This window comes from Aphelocoma coerulescens, chromosome 2, assembly GCF_041296385.1.
Source record: "Aphelocoma coerulescens isolate FSJ_1873_10779 chromosome 2, UR_Acoe_1.0, whole genome shotgun sequence".
NCBI lineage: Eukaryota > Metazoa > Chordata > Aves > Passeriformes > Corvidae > Aphelocoma > Aphelocoma coerulescens.
In genome coordinates, this window is record NC_091015.1 from 61,525,971 (window position 1) to 61,551,182 (window position 25,212).

Genomic DNA, 25,212 nt, shown 5'->3' on the forward strand with positions numbered 1-25,212 from the left:
ATAGGTTATCCTTTCGCTGCCATTTTAATTTGGTGTCACTTATAGAGGGAGGGAGATGACTCAGAATTAGGGAATGCAAAGACTACCTCTTGACCTTGCTGCATACTCCTGCAGCTGAGTCCTTTACTTCTTCAGCTGGATAAAAATGATACACTAGAAGAAGAAGAGAGGAGTGATCATCTCCCCTTCTTCATGTAACTGCATACAACACGAAAGGAGTTACCAAAGGGAAGGACTTAATGTAACTGTGAAGGAATTGGAAAAAATAGTACCTAAATTACAAAGACAAAAAAAAAAATTAAAGTATATTCTATCTCTAGGGAAGGATAGGGAGATGAGAAGTTTATTTAATATAGTTAAATTTCCAAAGTATCTAAGAAAAAATATAAATCTCTGCTAAGTTGCCCTATGATCTGTGACATCAGAGGCACATTTGTTTGACACTTGGGGAATTGGAACAAACAGGGCTTGAAAATTGCATTTGTAAGAGCTTATGATTATGTATGGCTAACAAATATTTACAGAAACTGGCCCAGACCTTTATCTGGTGCAAACTGGCATATCTGCCCTTTGACAAGCACAAGCTGGTCCTCTCACTGACTATCAGAGACATGGCGGCACATCAGATATGTGATATGGAAAAATCCCAGGAAAAAAAGAATGAGTTGGTGGATGTGATAATGCTGATCTGCCACATAAGTACAGTAGCTAATCTTGATTTTATAATGATGCATGTATTTCTACAGTAATCCATATATAGGGATCCCCGCCTGATTTAGTTGGTTTTGCTGGGATTTTTAAGGACAGGCTCAATTATCCAACCCTCCCTGGTATCTGGCCCAGCTCACAGCCCCAGAGTTTATAAAAAATAAACTGTGAGCTCTCTGAAACCTCAATTATCTGATGCCTTCTGTGACATCCAGATAATCAGCGTTGCCCAGCACATCAGTTCTCAGAATCTAACCTTCTCTTCTGCTGCTTGGACCTGCTACTGGGGTGTCTAGACCCTCTGTGGCTCTCTGTGGATTCCCACCATGAGCTACTAGTTCATCTGGCCACTGGGAGGAGCCATCCACTTGCTCCCTGTCCAGCTCAGGGCTCTGCACTGAATCTGGCACTGACTCAAAAGCACTGTTCTCCTCCTCATCATCATCCTGTGAGGAGAAGACCGTGCTCTCGGAAATCTTTGCGCTGTCGACAGAGGAGAAGCGCGTATGGCTGGAGAAGCGATTGTTACTGTCGTAGCAGGAGGTGCTGTAGCACGAAGTGCTGTAGCAGGAGGTGCTGTAGCAGGAGGTGCTGTAGCAAGAGGGGCTGTAGCAAGAGGTGTCGCACGCCTCACATTCGTTGTCACCATTGGGCCTGGAGCTTGACTCGCTCTCACTTCCTGTCCTGGGGGCTTCCCCATCCAACAGCCCATCATTCAAGTCGGAGAGTTGCTCATCCAAGGTCCCAGGAGGCACCGTGCTCTGGCTGAAGTTCTCTTCAGCCTCGTTTTCCAGAGGAGGCTCCGCTGCCACGGTCTCACTCTCACTGACCACCTCCTTATCCAGCACCTCCTTGGCAGTAGACTCCTCATCATTCTCCCTGCCACTGCCACCATCTTGCTCTTCCTCCCCATCGCTGTTCATCTGTGCTGAGGGCAGGCTGTGGAGCAGGTTGTGGATCCGTATGTAGTGTGTGCGAGGGGTCTCTGGCTCACCGCAAGCTGAAGCTATGACTGTCTCAAGTTCAGACACAGGCAGGGAGCACGGTCTGTTTTTCCTCTTTGCTGTGGTCCTCAGTTGTAGCTTGTCTTCTTCCTCCTGGGCTGAAGCCCCTTCTTCTTCTTCCTGACTCTTCTCTCGGTCTTTGCCAGCATGCACATCTGCACTCACCTCATCAATATCTACTGTTTCTATGCTGGTCAAGACTCCACCATCTCCCTGAATACCAGAATTGACTTCGTTATTTTCCCTAACTTCGGTCTCAGGAGGAGACACGCAAGCCATCAGATCCGACTGCTCCATGAGGTCCGTAGCACTCAAAGAAGGCAGCACTTCTCCCGGGACGGATTCCAAGGGTTCAGGAACTGGCACCGCATCAACCTCCCCATCTCCTGCTAGCTCTTCATTTAAGCTGTTCTGGTTGACTTCCCCAGGTGGTTTGACAGCCCCTGGGCTATCGACACTGTTCACACTGTATCCATTTAGCTGTTCTGGAGCTGAACTTTCTGAGGTCACTGTGTTGATGCATGGAGGCTCACCGAGGCTTTCCTCTGTGGGGTTGTTCACAGGGCTTTCCGGGAGGTCAGCTGGCTCAGGATCTGCACTAATGGAGACCTCTTCATCATCTGTATGAGACAGGAAAAGAAATTACTTACTCTTTTAACAACAAGTGTTGATTGAACCAGAGGGTTGGCTGTGGGGGCACAAGCATCCCCAGCAATTTGAGAAAATTAAAAGCATAAAATACAGTGTGAAATGAGTGGGCAACTGAACAACTATCAAGAAGCGCTGAGGCTTTTTGCTAGGCAGTCTTTGCACAGTGGATTTAATCATGGGTTTACTCATGGTGATAACCTGTATGCAGCACCCTGCCTCCTTGCAGCATAACCTGAAGGTAACACCTTCTTGAAACTCCTCTTTGAGCCAAACTGGCATCAGAGGAAGTATTACGGGAATATGGGAAGTCTTCCCTGAGGTTTTAATTACATTCTTCTTGTCACACTGAAGCTGGCAAGACTCCGCAACAGAAAACATAAAAAACTGTGTTTGTCTTTTACCCCTGAAAGGCGAAAACTTCCCCCAAAATATCCCTTGATGTGATCCTCATCTGTACCACCTCCTCTCAGATGTCAAAAAAAACAGGGCTCTTTCATGCCATTCAAATAATCAAAAGACAGATATCAGGGTTTTCCAGCAAGTGAAAAGCAATGATTTCCAGCTACTAATGCAGCTTCTGTTGGCTTGACAAAGTGTAGCAGAGATCTCAGAGAACCCATGAGGCAAAAAGTCCCTGAGAAATGCTATTGAGACTGTGACACAAAAACCAAGGTTCAACCTTAGACCATCATGACAATCACTTCCAAATAACTACAAGAGAACATGAACCAAAACCAAACCAAAAGGGAGGGAAGAAGTGGAACATGGAATTATTTTTTGTTTTGCCTTTTATTTTTTCATTAAAAATAATCAAATTGAGAAATTTTCTAATCATCTTTATTGTTACATCCTCTATATTTACTTATGAAGTGTTCAAATGCAGATGACTCTACATATCACAGCCCATATAGCACTTTCACTAGGGCAGGTGATAGAGAAGCAGATGAGACTTTAGTTTTCCACCCTCTTTTCTCCCAGTGATGTGGTGGAGTATTTGGAGCAGCCAAGAACAGGGGAATATGAGACACGAGTAGTTCTATCCTAAGGGGAAACAGGGAAGAAATTGTGACTCACAATGTATCCTGTGATGGGGGATTTTATGCATGTCCCTTTGCTCATGACTGTACCTAAAGTTCCAGAGCAGCCAGGAATGAATTAAGATTTCTGAAGAGAAAGAATGCAAACAAAAAGAAAAACCCCAAAAAACCCCAAACCAAAACAAAAGAATTTCTAGAAATCTAGATAAATTATGGGTTAAGACTGAGAATTACCTGGATGGATGGAAGAAGTTATCTCAAATCGGAACTGCAGCTGGCCACTGACATGATCTGTAGGAAGTCTGCGACCCAGAGTGTAGCTTACAACCCTGTCCCTGAAAGAAAACAAATATTGTCACAATAGACTATAACCTACCCTATGTCTACTGTGCATAGATAAATCTGCTGTGTCCTACAAAAATACATAATAAAATACATAAAGGCTATTCAACCCAGCCATGAGGGCATGTTGACTTGCATACGAGAGAACGAATGGCAGAGGAGAGGACAATGTCTTCAATTACAATGGAACAGCTGAGTGAGTGAGTAAGACAGGGTGCTGGGATACACGAGCACATATGTATAAATATAGAGAGAATGGTAGGAATGAAACTTCTGCAGTATGGGTATGAAAATATTGACATGGGAAGCAAACAACTCCCACTTCAGCTACTGCAACAACACTTTGCTTCTCTGCAGATCTGACCATCTACCTTTCCGTAAAACCTTGCATTGCTGTACTTTCTTCCCTTCACCATGTGAATAAAATTCAGCTTTCCTGTTCTTATTTACAAAACCCTGTGCAGGCCAGTCCCCGCATACCACCTTCTCTCTCTAAACTGGCTGAGTGACTGCTCTTCATCTCTTTCCACCCCTCTTACCTCTATGAAGCTGAAATATCAGGAGAACACCTTCCTGACAAGGTTGATCAATGACTCCATTCTGTCCTTGTGCAGGTCCCTCCCTTTGCCACACTTCATCCACCCCTCAGAACAGAATGAAACTATAGAAGAGATTAACTTCCCAGCTGCCCACAACGAGGCTGAATCAATCTTTGCAAAGCATTTCTTGAGTGTAAGGATTCACTAAGTAGTAATATTTATACATCTTTTGAAGAAACATAGTTCACTTCCAGTTGGGCCAAATATACTTGCTAGCACAGTTTCACATGCATCAGAAACTCACATAAATGAGATGACCTCAAGATTTGCATATGACCTCTCTGAACTTGTGTGCATACTTCTCACTGAGCTTGCCTGAGATTTAAATGCCACTATGGTATTAAAACTGAGCCAGATCTAGTGCAGGTTGGAGGCACTGCTCTTGGCAAAGTATATCCTTAGATAGACAGTGTTTACAACAAGAAAGTAAAATAGGAAGTTATAATCAGAAGATGATGAGAAATCTTCTCGTACAGAGGAAAGCCAGTGATACCAGTTACAGGGTTCTACCTTCCCCAAGCTGTTCATATCCATCTGGTTTCTAAAAAGCTACTCTATCTTCTCTACTTGTGAAACAGGGAGTTATCTTAGTCCCTTCTGGTAGATTCAGCTGTCAATATCACAGCCAGTTTCTGAACCAGCTGTTCAAAAACACTTCCAACAAGCTCATCTTCCCGCTGTTCTGCTGAATCGAGATCCAGTTTTCAGAAATGCCTTCTTGGAAACTGCATTGCGTATGCTTTCCTCAGAAGATGGTTCTTTTTCTCCCTTGCTCTTCAAGGTCTGAACATTACAGGCTTAGAGCCAACTTTTTGGCTTTGTCTGATTACTATCCATCTCCCTTAAATTGGTTTGTGTTATTTTGTCCCAGGACTTTCATGCAATGGGGAAGCAGGGCAGCGCTTGTGAGCTCAAGGTTGTTCCTTGGCAGCAGGGTAGGGTCAGAAAGCATTACTTACAACATGCCACATACATATTTTTATAATATTTCCCCATTCCAGAAGTTAAAAAGAGGAGGAACAGATCTGGCATGATTTTAGCCCATAGTAATTCCCTGAAACCAGCCTGCTGATAACATTAAAAGAATATTCAAATTGAAAATATTGCACTCTCCAAATTTGCAGCCATGATACACAAAAAAGTCTACTTTCCTAAATGCCAGCTCTCACTTTTCTAAATGCCATGCATAGGGTTATAGAGGGAATTCTGTCTGGCCCATAGTCCTATAAATTCTAATTAAGACCAACACCGTTTATCAGACAACTGTCAGTTTAATAACTTCCCCTCAACATCATTATATCACAATAATGATATATCATCAGGGACTTCAGAACAGCAAAGCACTAGTTTAACAATGTAAGCAGCAAAATTTACCCTATGGCATGTCTTTCCAAGAGGCGCTGAACCGGCATAGAGAGTTTTCCCAGAAAACGTTTGATGATCGGTCGGCTCTTTGCAAATTTGTCTTTAACTTCTATTTCCAGGACATCCGTGGGCAGGGAGACAAAGCTGAATTGCTGAAAGAAAGGAAGGGTACAGAACAATGAGCTGGTGGCTGGGCCACAGCAACACAGAGCACTTCAGCTGTGAGGCACACCTCAGCACAGAGAAGTGAGGATTTAGTGAGGTGAAGGATACATGATCACTCTTTTCAGATAGATTGTTTTGAAGTATCTCCATTTCTTGTTCATCTCTGCCCCAGCTCAGAAAGGAAGACCTCTGAAAATACTATTTATCTCGATCAGTCTCCTGACCAGGTTCATGCCACAGTCTCACAATGAACTCAACCAGAAGGCAAGCCATGGCACAGGCTACTGTCACAAACAATACTGGGAAAAATAGGAACAGTACCATCTAAAACTGCTCCTGTCACCAAGTGCATTGAAACGTGTTGACTGCTGTCTCAGGTGGTCTGGTCATAAAAACACTGATTTATTTGTAAGCAATGTTTCAGTAAGCTTTTAGAGACTTTGTGCATGCAAATCTGGGATAGGAACAAGGAGAGTGATATTTTAGGTTATAGAAACAAGCAGGGGAGCATTAGGGCACCTGGAGATGTCTAGATATCCCAAAGCTCAATTTAAAAATAGTAGTGTTGGGGTTTTAGGAGCTCTCCTGGGGTTTTTTTTCTGTTAAAGGAATTTTCCCCATATGTGTTGCTAGGGGGACAAATTGCTGGGTACTTAAGAAAAAAAAAAAAGACCTAGCCACTAAGGGAGGGGGTGCATCTCTTTTGTTTCACCTGGGTGTGTGGACAGTCAGTCCCGGCGTTTGGACAGAGAGGGAGGCTGCTTTCTTCGGCTGCTTTTTTCCTTCTGCCAGAGAAACCCCAGGATTCCAAGTCCGCCTTCCCTGCCCCGCTGGGAGCTGGGCTGTGGCTGCCCTGCCCCCTCTGTTGCTTCGAGCCTTCGCTACGTTGTAGCCCTGCTCGCCCTGCCTGCCCAGACCTCTAGGGGGTTCCCTGTTTGGATACATCGCATCTGCCACCCGGGATTTGTGCTCCTCTCTGCCGCTCCAGCCTGCCGTTCCAGCCTGTTGTTCCCGAGGGTCCGGCTGGACACCAGGATCAGCTGCCCAGGGGTTCGTGAAGCCTTTGTTCCATCCCTTCCCAGGATCCCAGGCCACCGGTGCCGCATGCTCCCCGAGATCGCTCCAGAGCGCCCCCTGCAGCCGCGGGGGAACCATCGCACCTGCCCTGCTCACCGGGAGCCGCCAGCGCCCCTGCCGGCTGCGAGCGGAACTGCACCTGAGGGGAAAGGGCCTGACAGCTGAGAAGGCTGGGACTGGGTTTGGGATTGTTTGCTGTTACTGCCAGAGTTATTGCTGTTTGTTTGACTGGTTATACACATATAGATATATAATAGTAAAGAACTGTTACTCCTATTTCCCACATCTTTGCGTAAAAACCCCTTGATTTCAAAATTATAACAACTTGGAGGGAAGGGGGGGTCACATCTGCCATTCCAAGGGAAGCTCCTGCCTTCCTTAGCAGACACCTGTCTTTCAAACCAAGACAAGTAGTGAAAAGCAAATATATTAGGTAACTTGGCCTTGCTTTCTCCAAGACTGCCTAATTCAGTACAGGTGTGGGGCTGGTGACACAGGTCACAATAATTTTTCCAAACATCTGCTACTACTAGACTATCATCAATCAAAAAAGCACATTTGTGCTGTGGTGCACAGTAGTAGGAAAACTGTCAAGCCACTGTTCACCTAACTGAGAGGTCAGTATTGATCTGGAAGACAACTTCTGTAGTAAGTGAATATTGAGATGGATAAAAGGATTTTTCTAGCTTTCCCCCTGCCAAACCCAATCTTCACAACAAAATCATTGTCTGGACTATCAAGGCCTGGAGTTAAAGCCCTAAATCACTTGCTCTATTGAATCATGATCTAATTCAGACATGCTTCGTTTAAACAGCTTCAAGTGAAACCAACATGAGTGGGATATTCTGTTAATCACACCCTGCAAAAATGCAAATAATCAGAGAAGTACAATTCAAGCAAGAGCGAAAGTGTTATTTTCTTCTTGTTTTCTTCTACATCTTTTCAACAGGCTACCAATTAAGATAAATGCACCAAACAGGAGAACCTGAATTCCCCATGTATACCGAAAGTTGCCTTAAAATAAGTTTTCTTACTATTACTGTTTCACCTGCTAAAAATCTTGAGTAACTGCCACTTCATGACACTTGAAAGCAGAAGAGGGGAATTAACTTTTAAATGAATTATTGTAACATACAGCAATTTGCCATTTAATGAATTCTTCATTATTGTGCTGCTGACTCCTATATTGTAAAAGTCTCTGTGAGGTGCAGCATGCACATACACAGGTAAAGAGCAAACTGTCCACAAGTGAAAAGTAAAACATACGTTTAACAATCCGATGTCAATAATATATTGTCTTGCAGCTCTGAAGCAAATCAGAATCTACATGGAAATTTATTTTCATAGTATCACATGGAACCAAGCCTGACAGCTCCTTCCTTGCATAGGAAACATATTGACCTTTTCCAGAGTAATAATTAGGACCTGAGCAGAGAGTATGGACCCAAAGAGCAAGATGTATTGGAATCAGCCAAAGAAAATGTCCCTTTTCCTTGAATAGCTGTTCAAGACATGCAAACACCAGGATATTCCATACAAATTGTAAAATCCAATTGTGTTCTGATTTCATCACCTGCCAACCTATTGCATTTTAGGATACTAAGACTACCTTGGGACCAGGCCCTGGTCCATGATCACAGTTCCCAAATGTCTCCTCTAGGAGGATGTTCTCATGCATAATACCAGCAGCATTTTGGAAACACAATTAAGCCTTTAAGACAGAAGTGTCCTGTGGCAGAGCTCAAAGGCTTTGCCATTTGGAGGCAGCTGTGGTTCGAGATCAAAAGTGAACTCACTGAAATGGGTTTGTGTTACAGTGTGGATACTGTAACACACATATAGCAAACCAGGAGTCCCGTGGAAAAGAAATATATATGGACGGATTCTTGATAGATGTTTCAGAGAAATGTTTATTTCCCCAGCCACATGGCCAGGGCTCTGCTCAGGAACTCCCCGAGTCACGGGACCTGAGGGTCCTTGCCCACACCAGGGACCACAAACCAACCAATCGGGAATGAGGCTGACCAGAGGCAGGGAAACCCCGTGTCTTCCCCCCAGGGCCCCTCTCCCAGGGCTCCATGGCAGGGAGGGGAGACCCCAACACCTCACCCATTTTATTTTAATAAAAGGAGAATGAAAACAACTGGATAAACATAACAAGAACAGTTTCAAGACAAAAACAAGCCACTCTCCTGAGTCTTTAAATGTCCAAACAGATTCTGTGGAACATCTTAGGGCTGACAGAAGGGAGAGAACTCTCTGGGCATGCTTGTGGGGAAACTGAGGCAGGAGAGGGTTTAATTTCTTCCCTCCCCCTTTTCATCCCCCCATCGGCATCGGAGAGGAATTGTAGGGAAATGGAACTGTATAAGGAAGCTATGGGGTGAAAAATGGATTAGGAATAAACTGGGGATAGGGTAAACTTAGGAAAGGGTTCATATTGGGTATAGGGTAAAAGGGGAAATTAGGCTGTGGGTAGGGAAGTTGCTGAGATGGATATTGTTTATAATTTTGTGCGTAACGGCTGCCTTTGACAGGAATACCCCCAGGCCCCGTAACACTTGCTGCTTGTAAACCCTTCTTTCCTTGAACTATATCAAATTGTACAACTTCCCCATCTCCTACACTTTGCAGGTAATTTTTAGGGTTATTCCTTTTAATGGCAGTTCTATGGATGAATAAGTCTTCCCCTCTATCATCTCGTGTTATAAATCCATAGTTGTTTTTAACATTGTACCATTTCACAGTTCCTGTGATTTTCGTTGCTATAACTTCTCCTATCACGTGCTTGCGTGTTTGTCATGGGTGCAGGTCCTGCGTGGCCGCCGTCTCGCTGACTCCAATGACTTGGCCAGGGCTTAGCGTTGTGGCTGCTCCTCGCCCTCCAAGCGGCGTTGCTCCGGCGCGTGTCTGGGCTCTGCGCGGCCCCGCATTGCCATCGCCCCTGGCTCCGTGGCCTGTGAGTGGTTCCGCTCCGCAAACTCCACGCTGCTTTGAGAGTGGCCCCGTTTCGGCTCGGCGCTGCGCTGCGCGGCTTCTCGTGTCATTGTGGAAACCGCCGCTTCTCCCTCCACAGGGCTCTCCGAGCCGGTCGCTCAGAGCGGCCTGCCACGCCGAGCCCTGGTTCCTGGCTGCTTGTGGCCCACGACGCCTGTGGCATCGCTCCCTCACTCGCGGCCGCGTGGCTGGGGACCCCCAAGAGAGGGATGGGGTCTGCAATAAGGCGTGCGCTCCTGAGAGGGTTGGGCGCATCCAGCACAGGCACCTCCACCGGCACGGCTGCAGTCATGTGCTCCCGGGATGGCGGCCGCGCGGTCTCGGCTACGGGAGAAGTATGATCTTCTGCTTTAGGGGTAATGGGACCATACAAATGCTCTTCAAGAACTTCCCTGATTATAAGGTACGCACGGAAAGCTTCTCTTTGATCCCATACCTTATCCCAGATCTCATCCCAGAAACACCCCTCACAAGATCCAGGAGGTTCGATATCAAAAAGTAAGTCTCGAGAAATATAGGAAAACCTTTTGAAAAGCCAGATAAAAAAGTGTTCTAGATCTCCCGGTTCCATTACTTTTTTGTTTTGTTGTTCAAGGATTCCTTTTACTTCTAGATACATTTTTTTCTGTGGCTCAGAGAGCCCCATTTCCCACGATTCTTCCATAGTCCAGAGAGAATATCCAAACCAAGATGAGAAGAGAGAGGCCTAGAGGGGTTTTTTACTCACGAATTTCCTCACGGATCGGTGTCTTGCTTGCATTCCTCCACCAGTTGTTACAGTGGGGATACTGTAACACGCAGATATCAAACCAGGAGTCCCGTGGAAAAGAAATATATATGGACGGATTCTTGATAGATGTTTCAGAGAAATGTTTATTTCCCCAGCCACATGGCCAGGGCTCTGCTCAGGAACTCCCCGAGTCACGGGACCCGAGGGTCCTTGCCCACACCGGGGACCACAAAACAACCAATCGGGAATGAGGCTGACCAGGGGCAGGGAAACCCCGTGTCTCATCCCCAGGGCCCCTCTCCGAGGGCTCCATGGCGGGGGGGGGGGGGGGGGGGGGAGACGAGACCCCAACAGGTTTGGACACAGTTTGTAAAACAGTGATAATTTTACATAATTCAGTTTTCCATTAGCTAAGCACTTGCTCCTGCTGTTGCTCTCATGTAGTCTAAGTCTTGTTGGGCAAGATTTTTCTAAGGCAATCTCTGACTGCAGGTGCCTCAGGCTCACACCATTCACACTGAAAAGCCAAAAGGAATACTTGTTTGTAGAGCAAATGGGCCTCTAGCCCTCTGAAAAAATGGATCCCAGCCAAACACCTTGGTTTGAGAACTCAGAGACTTACAAATGCATTTTCAAAAACCACCAATCACTTTTGAAAACACGCTTCTTGTGATATTTAATGATTGGAATGCAATCTTTGGATGTGGAAGCAAATCACCATAAATGCTAGTTTCCCTCTCTTCCTTCACCATCTTTTCTGACAAGTGCCAGACCCTGTACCTCAGCCACAAAATATTGATTGCATTTCCACTGTTCAAAGTCTTGGCCTTTACTACCCTGTTTGGCCTCTACTATCATGTCTATCTGGAAGAGAAAGGACTCTGTGTTTCATGGTCTTATCCAACATAACTAACCTTAAGTAGTAATATATTACTGATAAAATAAATTAAATCCTTTCCTTGACTAATATTTGCAAATTATCACACAGTAATGGCCAGTTTGTGAAAATGACAGCACAAGCTTCATATATAGGCTTAAAAAAAAATCAAACTGAAAATCCCAAACAAAGGAAAACAAAACAACCTCATCAAACCCCCCAAACCCCAAACAAACAAACAAAAACCCAACACTGATTATAAATTCTGCAGTACCTTGGATTCACACTTAGGGATGTTGTGATTCATCCCAAGGAGGGGTGAAAAAAGGGAGGCTGCAAAATCACAACAGAGATAAAAACCAACTGTCTTCAGGAGGACGGAAGTTTGATGTGGCTTCTAACACGTGCCCAGAAATGTCACCATTGACAAGTAAAAGAGCTGCATTTTAAGAACAAGTCTGCTGACATTTTTTGATGTTACTATTACAATTTTTACTGTAAGTCTTCTGTTATTTGGAACTTTTCTTATTATTGCAACTCCTAGTGTTACAGAATTAACTCAGAAGTTCAGCTTTCACACTGAAAAAAGTATAACACTCATAGTTGCAAAAGAAAAACAAGAATACAAAAACTTTAGCATATGGAGCCCAAGTATATTATTTTTAAAAGACTTCTGATTTTTTGGACAGTCATTACTTCAAGACAGATTCTTTTATCTTTTTCAGCTGGCATTGACTACTGGATATTTTCTTTCACACTCTAAACCCGCAATCTTTACCCTGTATATTTTCATTTGGGCCACAGCTCACTTTGTGAGCTGGTTCATTGGTTGTTTTCATTTTTCCCCACGAAAGTTTAAGTTCTTTGAATCACAACCACTAGTTCAAACCCTGCAAGACTGGTCAAGAACTTCATGGAACCTGCTGGAATCCAAAGACATTAAACTAAATTTTGCACTGAGACCAACTGTTGAAGAGTTCACTGAAGTTTACATAAATGGGCTTTTTTTTCACAGTCAAAAAACAAAGTGAAAGTATAATTTCTGGGAGTTTTTAAATTCTGCTGTCACGATTTAACTTGTTCCAAAGCTTTAGCCTCTCCAGCTGTTCAGATGTCCACCAAACTTGACAATGGCTTCATGTAAGTGGTTTGTGACTCTGTCTGAGCCTTTCTTTTACTTGAATTAAAAAAATCTCCAATGAAGTAATGGATTTCAACACAGGTGCTAACTCATCTGCCAGAAGAGCTGCAGTTTCAAGTCTAAAGCCCAAGAACAAAAATTTGTCTAGTGACTGATTATGTATTCATTTGGATAACAGCAGACAACAGGACATCTGAAAAAAACAATTCACAACAATTTATTTAAGTAATTACTAGAACTTGTTTTCACTTGATGCACAACCAAAATTCAAGTAAAATGCATTGTATAAAACTTAGGGAATAAAACTCTTGCAAGTAATGGGCAGACCCCAAATTTATATATGATCTACAGCAGTAAGTGGATAAACAGATAACAAACAAGAAGTTAAATCTCTATTCTCTGATTAGCTCAAGCCAGTAATTACCTACAGTGTTGCATGAGCACAGTGCATTGCCGTGTCTATCCCACCAACTTGGTGCAAAACAACTCTTAGAACTTGAGATGATACTTGACACTGCACACTCCACAGAGGAGACAGCAGACTGCCTCAGCAGAACGAAATGCCATTAGGAATAACCTGTTTTTCACAGAGGGCCTGGCCCTAGAAAGAGCCTCTGACCCCATCTTGTCACTGTGGTATCTGATCCTTACCTGCTAGGGATGAAAGGGCTCTCCTTTATAGGAAAGATGAGGAGATCCTCCACTGAAAGGAGGAAGTAGTGAACCAGCTGCCCTTGCGTCTGGAAGAATCCCAGACTGAAAAACCCCCAGAGTAAGAGGCTTTGGAAAAGAGTACAGACATCCAGAGGGGAAAACCTTTTTATTTTCCTTTAGAAATATACTAGGACTGTTAGAGGAAATGGTTGTCTGTCAGGTGTATTCCTAAAAAGAAGTTACAATCAGAAAGTCTGAACACAAGGAATGATTGAAGATCCCTGGTACACTCGGGAAAAATAGCACTTGTGAGCTGCAGAATGGAGGCCTTGTGGAGGCTGATGTTTCCTAACCTCTGGAATACTTTGGCCATGTCTGCATTAGGAAGGTTTATGGTACAATAAATCTGGAGATCTGGAGAGCAAAACTGGTGCTGTGCACCTGACTACCACATCCAGACATGTTGCAAGGGTTTTACCATTAAGTGTTTCCAGGCTGGTGCCCTGGATTGGACTCCCATTTATTGTCTGGAAAGTGCTCGGTGCGCTCCTGGAGCACACCTTTTTGCTTCCCTTCTGCTGACAGTAATTGAGTTCGTGAACTTCAGGACTGTCAAGTGGTGTCTTTAGTGGGGGAGCAGGAGATTTGCTTTGAAATAGATCTCTTGAATGGAACACAACTACTATTATAGATGGACCCAGTGAATTGCTAAGAACCATGTTCAACAGAACAAGTTAGTATGTGCATTATTTTCCCAGTGTCTTCTTCAATTATTTCCTTTTTAGGGTGTGATTGCATCTCTCTGGAATTATGATGACTAGGAGGAAACAGACTTGCTCTAGATGCAAAGTCATTACACCTCTCTACTTTCCCTACTTCATCCATTTGTCAATGCCTGTCCCACTTATTACAGTGGCGAGAGATGCAATGACTGCTTTGTTCCCACACATTTAATGCAAAGAGGGAGTAGGACAGGAGAGAGAGATCCTTTTAACTCCTCACTAAGAGAAGAGCTGCAGCATTATAACATCTTATTAGACATGGAGAATCTGTACCAGGCTCATCGTTAAAATGCCCCTGCCAATGGAAAAGCTTTAGCTGATATTTTCTCAGGCACCAAGAATCAACAAGCTGTAATTAATTATTTCCATAGAAATACAGAAATGGAGGGAGAGGAAAGAGCAAAAGTGTCATGATAAAGAAAATCACAGCAACATATTAACATATTAAGTCTTCTTGGGTTAAACTGTGTATCATCAATCTGGGCTCTGGTCAGTAATAAGTCATTAGGATTCTCCTCTCATTTACACAGATTTTACACAGCTGCCGCCTGCAGATTCACTCTCACAAGAGACACAAATCAGAATCAAAGCTACCTAGAATCAGCTGAGACATTCATACTCTCACACCATCTCAATGATCTAAATATAAATCTGATTTTACATTACTGCTGGCATCTTCAAGCACGATCTGTAAACACTGTAGTAAACACCACTGAAGGACTTTCAGATAATAATCTACTCTTCAGTGCCTATTTGCTTCCAGACCCAACAATGGTTTTACAGACACAGATGATTAATTTAATTAACGTGAACAGATCTTGGGGGGACCTTAATGCATGACATATAAGGTAAAGAACAAAGGCCCATGCTAATGCTGACCTGGCAGAATGCATCCATAGCCATTTATAAGATAACAGAACCACTTCCAGAGCTTGGAATAGTTTTCATAGAAAGCCAGATACTGGTGATGATTCACTTCCATGTTTTATTTTTACCAAAGTTGTTTGCATCCCTGAATACAGATGGATCTCAGTGACTCAATAGCACTATCGAGGAAGTTGTCAAAATGAGCAGAGTATGTCCATTAGCACCAATTAGACAAGGGCAAGCCAAATTCTCTAAAAACAATCAGTATAATAACTGGTAGACAGTATAATAAAGTCAGTATAATAAAGGTAGATAAATTATACACTGGTGACAGGAAGAATTGGGCTCTCGATTTGGAGTTGAATAAGCAACAGAATTAAAAATAAAATTTATTTGTGATATCCATCATGTACAGGGATGATACAAGCAGAAGTAAATCTTAAAAGGCTGTGAATTACATTTGATGGATGAAGACAAATTTATTCTTTCAGTTGAATATTTCATTAGTGAGTTTTGTTTCAAATACTCCAGTGAAACAATTACAGTCTTAATGCACATGCCACTCTCCATCTGTATTACTCTGTTCTCCATTCAAAAACCTCCTCTACATGTCACTACCTTCCCATATAACACTACTTACACCAACAGCTGGATAAGCTCATCAAGAATTCCAGTTTCTTAAGCTTTCTACAGTACTCCTTAGTGACAAGACAAAATACTGCAGAGTCAGTAATGCCAAAAGCAGAGCTCCACTGTTGCCAAGGGTGGGGACACACCTACGCCTACTGTGAGAGATTGCTGGAACACAGCAGGGACTGCAGGGGGCCAAAACCAATGCAGTTCTTTATTCTGGCATGGCACAATTGTTGGGGTTTTTTTTTCCCTACCATAAAAGGGGTGCACATAAATACATTTTGATGTTCTAAAGTCTCATTCAATCCTTTCCACTGAACTCCTTCAAAGTCAGCTAGGGCCTTCAGCAAATTTGCTTTCTGTATTTCTCCCTCAGATTCATCTCAGAATTGTCTACAAATTTATTAGCACAGCAAAGACTGAAAATATTTGAAGACACTTATCAGCACTAGTATACAAAGCTAGCAAGACTGATAGTCTTCTAGGTGCAGAAGCTGCAAGTAAAATGCTGTTCTAGAAGAATAATGTCTTAAAAAAAAATCTAGATGATTTTTCACACCATAACTCATTCCCGAAGAAGCTAAAGTTGTCTTGGGCTTTCACACTTCAATCATCAACAGATATTAAAATCCATAGCTGTAAAGTTACAGCTTGTCTGTGTAGTCAAACAGTGTTTTACTCTTTACCTGGGCATGTGTTTAGAAATGTTACATAGTGAACCTGCCACTGCAAGGCTTTACTCAGTCCTGATGACACCTTTGGTGAAACTCATACTAAATTCAGGATCTGGATTTCACTTCACCTATATATTGTTTTTATGCTTAGGTGTGAAGGCCTCCAAGGTTCTGCAGCATATTCTTTTGTAGTTGCCAGCAGAAGGGGGAAAAGCTTATCCAGATTAAACAATAAGGAGCTCAATCAATGTGATGTTTCTGTTGCTTTTGTTTTGGACTTCTGTTGAAATTACAGAATGATTCTGTAAGGCCATGGTAGGATTGTCAGCGTTCTACTGTTCTGAATAATATATCAAAATCAGATCAAATATAACCCACACTTTAGTTTAAATTCATACTGTTGATTCAAATATATTAAAATACCTTCAACGGGTTTACTCTGTCCTGGAAAGACTCAACTTTGCTCAAGTATCCCCTGCTTGTATGACTCTAGGTTTGTGCTACATCAGGTAGCAGCACCTGTTGTATCAGCCAACATAAAGCCTCTAGAGACACAGAGAGTTAATGCAAACCCCTTATTGCCTGACCTGACTACTTTGGCAAAGTGTTCTTCAGTCCCGGAACTGGTGGGTGGTCTATCACACACACCAGTTCAGCATTCAGGATCACAGAATCAGTGCTCAAGTTATAACTCTGCATTAAGAAAAGCAGTCACAGACCAGCACTCAGTCAGTCAGTTGCACCTTGGCGTTCCTGCAGGCAGCATCCAAACCCAATGCTTCTATCACTGAGGATGGCCTGCACTACAGAAGCCTTCTCTCCCCAAACCACCTCCCGCTGGCATTCAAGTCCCTGAGTGCTTCCTTCTTCTGATTTTGCATCGGTAATCTCAAGAGACAGCTTACATGAGAAATTATTCAAGCGAAATATTTTTGAAAGGTTGTGAGGTATCTGAGGTGCAGAAAGCATAAGTTACACAGCTGAAAATACTGTAAATATGTGTATCAGGTCTGTCATACTAGCTACTATTTGTTAAGTGCTCTTGCTCTCTGCTTATTTGCATCAATTCATTCACCAGTGAAATGTGGCTGTCTTCAGAGTGATAAGGCAGCCATCCCAAACGCTCTTGTCTCAACTATAATTTAACAGTATTTGTAAAAGCTGAGGCAAAGAAACAAGGAGTGAAAGAAGCTGGAATTGTTTCTGCAGGAAGTTGAGATTGTTTTTTACCTAGTAGTGGGCTCCCACTTTAAGGCAATCTACTCCTCCACATTTAGATTATTGGAGTTGAAATTCAATGCGTCATTTAACAGATGATGCTTCCTACTACTTAAAATATGCTGAGTGGTTGCATCAGCCAATTCCTGTAGTCATCTCACTGGCCATTCTTCAGAGTTCTCTTTCTACTCACCAGTAAATAAAATAAAAACTGAGGAAATGGTCTGCTCAAGCTGCCGTAGTGTCAGAGACTGAAATATTTTCATTTATGACTTAAACATTTTCATGAAAAACTTTTAAAACTGTATTACAAAAGCTGCAGAGAAGACTACCACACCCTGGACAGGGCTCTGAGAGGCCCTGAACCCGCTGATGAAGATAACGTAACAACTCAGGGCTGGGGACAGCCACAAAGCACAGGCTTAACACCTCAGCAGTGGAGCTCAGGACCCCAGGGCTGTCAGCTGCCAGGCTCGCACAGACCCTCCCCCAAAGGGTGGGGGGAGAGAGGCTTTGGGTGTGTGCTGGAAACGCCTCTGGTCAGAGGCGCAGTGACCGCCCATCCTCCACCGTGCAGAGGAGCCCAGCTGAGGGACCCTCACCCAGGGAAAAGCCGCATCCATGTGAAGGACAGAGGGGGTGTCACGGCCCATCAAAGGCCCCCCTAAGGGGTCCCCAGACCCTGCACCACAGATGATGCAACAAATCCAGAGTCTTGCAAGGGACAGTGTCAAACTGGCCCCCTGCAGGGGAGGCACCTGGGCGTTCCCACCTGCCCAAAGCGTGTATTGATCCACGGGATTCTGTACTCTTCGGCGGCAGGGCACCCTCACCACCAGCAGACCAGATGGAGGGGAGCAACGAGATGCCATTGGGACTCCTGGATGGGTGATATGCTTCCACCTAACCCCTGTCACCCTCTCCCTGTGCCCCCACCCCCCCACTCACACTACTTTCTCTATTTCTTTCTTTTCTCTTTCTTTCTCTTTGCCTCTTTTACTATAAATAAAATATATCAATTTTTTTTGGCACCAACGTCTAACCTCGTTTGGTTTTAATCTCATTTTTGGGTATATTTTGAACCTTCAAAGTTCTTCCCATTTTATACAAAGAGACTTAATTTTCTTTGCTCTTCTGGGTTTAAACTGGATCGCAACACATAGTCAAGAAAGAAATACCATAAATATATCTAAGGTAAAGTCCAGAAACCTGAAGTACTTTATCTGCCAAACCATAGAATTTCCTATCCAGTTGGAGGTATGCGAACTAATTTTTAAACCCCTGTGCTTGATCTATTACTTGTCTGAACTGTGTATCACTTCACCGATTTTTGAAAAACTAAATCTTTTTAAAGAAGTTTTTTCCAAACAATGTGACAGCAGACACATTGTTTCAATATGAAACAATATGGGAATAGTGTAATTATTTTTCCACTGTCTATATTAGACGATAAGCATCCACCCTTCTCAATTCTTCTACATGTACACAAGATTTGGGAAATGGGCACTTCCTTCTGAGATTTTCTTTGCATTTTACCTCCAATCAGCATGATAGGACTATTTACCCTTTGTGCTTTTGCAACTGTCTGGACTGGCAGGGCAATACCTGCTTAACCCGGGACTGTAGAGTCAAGCTGTCCAGTGCCATGTGGTTTCCAGGCACTCACTTATTTAATGTTACAGATGTTTCTGAAGAGCATGTGAAAACATACAGAAACATGTTCAAAATGATGTCTCTCTATCAGGAGAAGATAGCACCTGGGCTTTAACTTGTCTCAGCAAAAATTCTCAGTGTGAGGGCTCTTTCACCACTACAGAGATCCCTGCTGCAAGTGTCAGATTGTCACTTGCTACTCCTCATCTGTAAGACATTTCCATTTCCTTATGTACCCTTGTACAAAGTACTGCAAATCAGAGCAATGGAAGAATAGCTTTAAGTCAGAATAACTTGTGCTGAACAGCATTTGAACAGCCTATGAAATGATCATCAATATTACATGAGACAGATGAAAATTTGCCTGAGGTACCACAGTGCTCCCAGAGTGTTTGTATAATGCAGGTGGTTACCATACAAACAGAACAGCATGGTAAGTATATGACAAAGAATACCAGAACAAATTAATATAAATAAATCAGACATCTTTTAGTCTGTAGGACTTTTGGTGCTAAAGCCCTACAAAACTGAATTGACTCTTTCACTTCTGAATTTGCTCAAGGGTAATCAAAAACATATATAAAGATCCTAGTCTGCAGATATTTCAATAATTTTATTTCCCTATTCCAGGTTTTTTCAAGTTTAGCATCCACTACAAATCAGATCGGTCATTCAATTGAAAAGAAATGAACATCTGCTTTTTAGTCACATGGAGTGACAGAGAATCTAAGAAACGAATTACCCTTCTGAAATAATATATTGACTAAAAATTTGTTTTTGCGAAAACAACTTGTGACTGATACTGTTAATGAAATGAATGAGTCCTCAGTATTTTGTCACTTCATATATTCACATCCATAAGTGAAAAGGGTGGACAGAAGAATGGCTACCACCATGATTCAGCAACAGTTTTCAGTCTTCCCCCTCCCCTTGTCCCATGAAGGGACAAAGCTGCAGAAAATCAGGCCTATGGTCTTCTGTGCAGCAGAAACCAATGCAGCTCTTCAGTAACAAAACAAAGAGTTCAGATGGGCTGATTGCACAGACTGCAGCACAAATGCATGCAGTTAAATGCCCCAGTATCAGCTGAGGAGAAGGCAGAAGGAGAATATGCTGAACCATGGCTTGACTCTTTTACACTCCTTTGCCACTCACAGCCTAACAACAGAAAGGGAGAAGCAGCGTGCTTGCACGCGATCAAGAAAACCTGGGGGCTGAACAGGGAAGCTGGAAGCCAGCTGTGCTCTTTTGCTTTCCCATGTCCATAATTAGGCCATTTCATTGTTTCTCCTTTTCTCGCTGCCAAACTCCACTTGGAAAAGAAATGTCAGCCCACAAATTCAGCGATTTGGCATGGTTTGAGGAGAAGACACCCGTGACATTTTATCAGGGCCACATTCCTGTGTACTGAGCATTACACACACAGAGCAAGTTTCCCCTTCATACCTGCTCCCTTCTAGTTCTGTGTCTTATGCACTGCACTGAAAGGTCTCTGCCAACTGCCTGATCCCCCATGCCAGTTCTAGCTTGACCATGTCCTCAGCTGGACCTGGGACCTCTCAACCAGACACATCCGATGTGTGGCTGCACAGAGGAGTTGTGACTTGGTGGATGCCTCGTAACAGTGTCCTCAGTTAAGTCCTGCTAGAAGGCATTTTTCTCTGACTAGTTTCAAGGTTGTTTCCCCAGTCACAAAACCTCCCCCACCTGTCACATAACCTGATGTGGTACAGTTTCTCCAGGTAGGACCATTAAATGCCATTTCTGCTGTCTTTCTGCCCACTCACAGTTCCATGTCTATAGAGTTTGACCTAATTATCCCTAAGCTACTTTACAATTTGCATTTTAATTTGACTAAATCTATGCAGTGTATTTATTTACTCTTACTCTTTCCTGCAGTGGAGCTATTGTTCTAAAAGAGCATGCCAGTAAATCACACCCAGTATGTCAGGCTCCTTTAATTCCAAAGAGATTCCTTATTCTTTTCTGCCTATTGCCATTTCGCACGTAATTTAAAAACAGCAGGCAGCAATTGAACTCTCAGATCTCATTAATACGTACAAGTCCTTCCAACAAAAAGAAGCAGACCAGAGACTATTTCTTCAAGGTGATGGCCAAATGTGCCAAAGTTGCCTTTGATTTATATTGCCATTGATGCTTTTCAATCACATCACTTCTCTTTATTTGTATGCTGTACTTGTTCTGCTTTATATAATGTCTCCTTTCTGTGTAAGAACACTATGACAACCTAGAAGCAGCCTTTCATGCTATGCGACTTTATTTTTCAATTCTGTTTTATGCCTGCCTTCAGTAATTAACAACTTCATAAATTACACCAATGAAGCACAACCTATACTGAAAGTATACTGGAAATTTTAATGTATCACTCATCTTTGTAGCTAATTTAGCCTTTTGTATTGAGACAAGTAGTCATGAAATATATCAAAAACAGTTAGGTCAACAACTATTTAGCCAAGAACAGAATTTAAAAAAAGAAAAAGACAGGGATAGTACTAGAGTAATGTCCATGTTTTAAGAAAAGTCTCAGCTTAACTCTCAAACTTCTTACCTCTCCCTGCCAGATTGGGTTAACGGTGTTACACATGATCTTAGATCTTTTCTCTTGTCCATGATGAGGAAGTGCTGGGAAGATGCTATGTTTTCCAGGCTGGATGGAAATCTTCAGATAAGGATCTGGATTGAAGAACATCCCTTTCTTCAGACCAAAAGCCTGGAAATCTGAAAGAAGGTCAAGAACCTGATTATTTTTCACATTACAGGCATCTGTTTGGGATGCTAGGAACAGTATATAGGGAACTGGTAAGGAACTCAAATAATATGGCAGGAATGTGAAAAAACTCACTGTGTTTATTGTGAGGCAATGTAATGCCAAACCATAATGATCTTGTGATTTAGGATTTACAGATTATTATATAATGAAACTGCAAATTTACAGCCTGATTGTGCAGATTGATTCAGCTTCTAAATCAATATTTATGCAACTTCAAGTGATCTACTAATTTTCCTAATAAGCTGAGCACTTGCTCAGCCTGACAGTAGTGGAAGAACTACTCTGAAAAAGAGATCCAGTCATTTAACCACAAAGTCATGGCATTTGGTACCCAATGGATGTCATTTTTCCTAGGTATCAATTTTACCACTCTACAAATCTTAGCTTTTACACCACTTTTTTTGTACATGAGAAGTCATTTTACATTTTTTCCCACTTTAAATAATTTTCTTCCCTGCATGGGTTAAAACTTCACCTTAGGAAAACTCTTGACTGTAATGTCCAAATTTTAAGCAGGGCTTTACAGCTGCAGAACTCCCAGGGAGCATAATATGTGTTTTACACACAAAAAATGCCCAGGCACTTATTTGAAAATTTCCCCATAACATTCTGAAGAAAGATACAATGGCCATTATGATCTGTCCCTGTGGAGCCAATGAAATGCAAACTAATCTGCTGGTATATCATTAATTTTGGCTCAACAGACATAGACTGAACCCTCTGGTCTTCTCCTCTTTCAGATACACTTCTAAGCTTTCTTTGGAACACATAAGCACTTATTCCTATTAGCGAGTTCAGTAGCTAATTTATTTTCCACCACTCTTTGCATGGAGATTTTCCTCTGTTTAAAGCTTTATTTCACATCGTGCTATAAGCACTGTACTGCATTCTGCCTATTTTCTCTTGCTGTATTGGAGAGATAAAAAGCATTAGACAAGATGGTTTCCAAAACTGCTTAGATGCATACCTAAACATTCAATTTAAGCACATATATTTTCTTTTAGGCAGTTTTTGAAAACATTAATTTTCACGGTCTTCTAATTCTCTTCTGATTAAAAACCCAATTATTCCAGCAGGTTGTGGGAGACCATGAAAAACCCTCAAGGCAGATATTCTGGATGAATCTGAAAATCCTACATATTGCGCACCATCATCAATATTTTTTCCAGAAAATAGCTATATCAAACCCAGTTATATGTTGCTTCCTTAACATATGGTAATATCCAACACAATAAAATGTGCAAGTTAAAAAGAATTGCTTTTCTTTCCATTGGTTTTAATCATTTATTCCACCACAAAATTCATGCTGCAAATATTCAAAAGCTGTTGGACAGATGGTCATGAAACAGACTATATTTTAAGAATCTCATTCTTGAGACATTATCTAACAATTAACAAAAGGGAAAAAAAAATACAGGACATCACTACTAAGAGCTTATTTGAAAGTACTTTGCTGAAACTATGTACTGCCATGGTCCTAGAAATGCACAAAGTCGCACAAAGAAAACTATCATCTGCTTCAAACAGATAACATTGATTTTTTCCCCCTTTTTTGTTTTCTGAGTGCACAATCTCTGTGCAACCAGCATGTATCTCATCTAACAGCCCTGCTGAAATCCTATATGGCAAACTCTTTTGCTTTGGAAGTGGTACTGTTAGAAATGCATTCAAGACATAGAAACCAAGATTGAAAAAACAGTATGAATGATAAGGGTCAGCAGTGTATTAGTTCAGGCTGTTAACATATGAGAGGAGAGAAAGACCTCTGGGATCTTATTTTCTTCCTCTGTGATATTTCCTCAAAAGAGTCTGAAACTGAAATATTCATTGCTGTATATGTTTCTGATTTTTTTTTTTTCCTTCAAAGAGAGACCACGCTATCTTTGGGTACCACTGAGTAAAGAAATTGTCTACTGATAGAAAATACCTAGTACTCAATTATGGATACTTATATATCATATATCATAAAGAAAATACATTTATGATGATCTACCAGCCTCTTTCCAGTTATGGGAATTAGAGGACAGCCGTGAAGATGAAGGCACTCCCAACCTCAGTTAATAATCTCTTTTTTGTATTCGGATGAGGAAAAAAAAGTAATTTAGCTAAGCAGACAGCATGAAATTTTATTTGTGTAATTTTCTTGCTGAAATCACATGATACAACAAATTTTGTTAAAAATTCAGTTAGAAACTTCAATTTTATTGTCTGAAGTATGAACAGAAATAGCAGAAATAGCTTTCCCAAGGAAAAATATCCCAATTATATATCTCACCCCAAATTCTCATCACCGTGAAAAACAGAGCATCAAAACTGAAAAAGCTCTTAATAAAGCTACATGGATATCTGCAGATAACCAGAATTTCATTTAATTTGAAGTAAAACCTATTTGTACGTCCTGTACCTATCTGCTGTAACTTGTTGTTGTAACTCTTACCACTCCTGTGTGACTCCCCAACAGAAGAATCCCAGCTATTCTGCCTTCCCAAATGCAAAGATTTTTCTCTATCATCTTCAGAAAAAAGGTTCAGAAGATATTAAACTTTTAAGTGAAGGTCTGAAGCTAAATCCTTGGTTGAATGAATGAATTCCAGAAGGCTGGGACATACCCTGCTGTACACTGTAGTTTTATAGCTCATTTCTTGGAGGCATATGAGGAAATGCTACAAAGATAACTGCTCTATGGTTTGCAAAGGTGTATTTTCATCCAGTCTCTTAAATAAAAAGTTATATACCATATGGCAGTTTCTCATTTCACACTTCAGTGTGAAAGAGGTTATATACATGTAACAGTCTAATAATGTCAGGCCATGTCTCATGACAGATGACAGAAGGAAGGAATCCAGGTAAAGACAAAGTAATTACAGCCTTTCACTGCCACAGACTTGCACTACTTGTAAGTACATGCATCCTCTTTCAGCTAGGCTCTCTTCATTGGAGAAAAATGTCTTGTACTAACTGCTGCCTGCTGTTGTCCCCATGTGACTTATGAATTTTTTCCAACTTCAGAGCTTTCTTTCCATATATGCTGATCTCCAGGTGCCTGGATGACCTAAGGAAGCTTTACACTAGGTCACTTGCACGCATGTACCCTCTATCCCTAAGGTGAGCCGTAGACTTCCCTGTCTGCTTTATAAAGGAGCATTTGGCAAATCTATCTGTCATGCAGCATCATAAACTTTGGGGCATTGGTGAGAGGATAGTGATGGAGATTCTTATTTTTGTGGTGAACCAGTGTATTTATTGG

General features: G+C 42.1%; 1 protein-coding gene across 1 annotated transcript in view; it reads right to left on the minus strand.

The window, feature by feature from the left end:
- Positions 1-25,212, minus strand: part of HECW1 (HECT, C2 and WW domain containing E3 ubiquitin protein ligase 1) — a 256,870-nt gene that overhangs the window by 66,163 nt on the left and 165,495 nt on the right. Inside the window, exons 6-9 of the mRNA XM_069007777.1 lie at positions 21,744-21,913; positions 5,716-5,858; positions 3,635-3,735; positions 965-2,332 (exon numbers count right to left, since the gene is read on the minus strand). Of these exons, the coding sequence (XP_068863878.1) occupies positions 965-2,332; positions 3,635-3,735; positions 5,716-5,858; positions 21,744-21,913 (1,782 nt within the window). The remainder of the gene's footprint in view (positions 1-964; positions 2,333-3,634; positions 3,736-5,715; positions 5,859-21,743; positions 21,914-25,212) is intronic.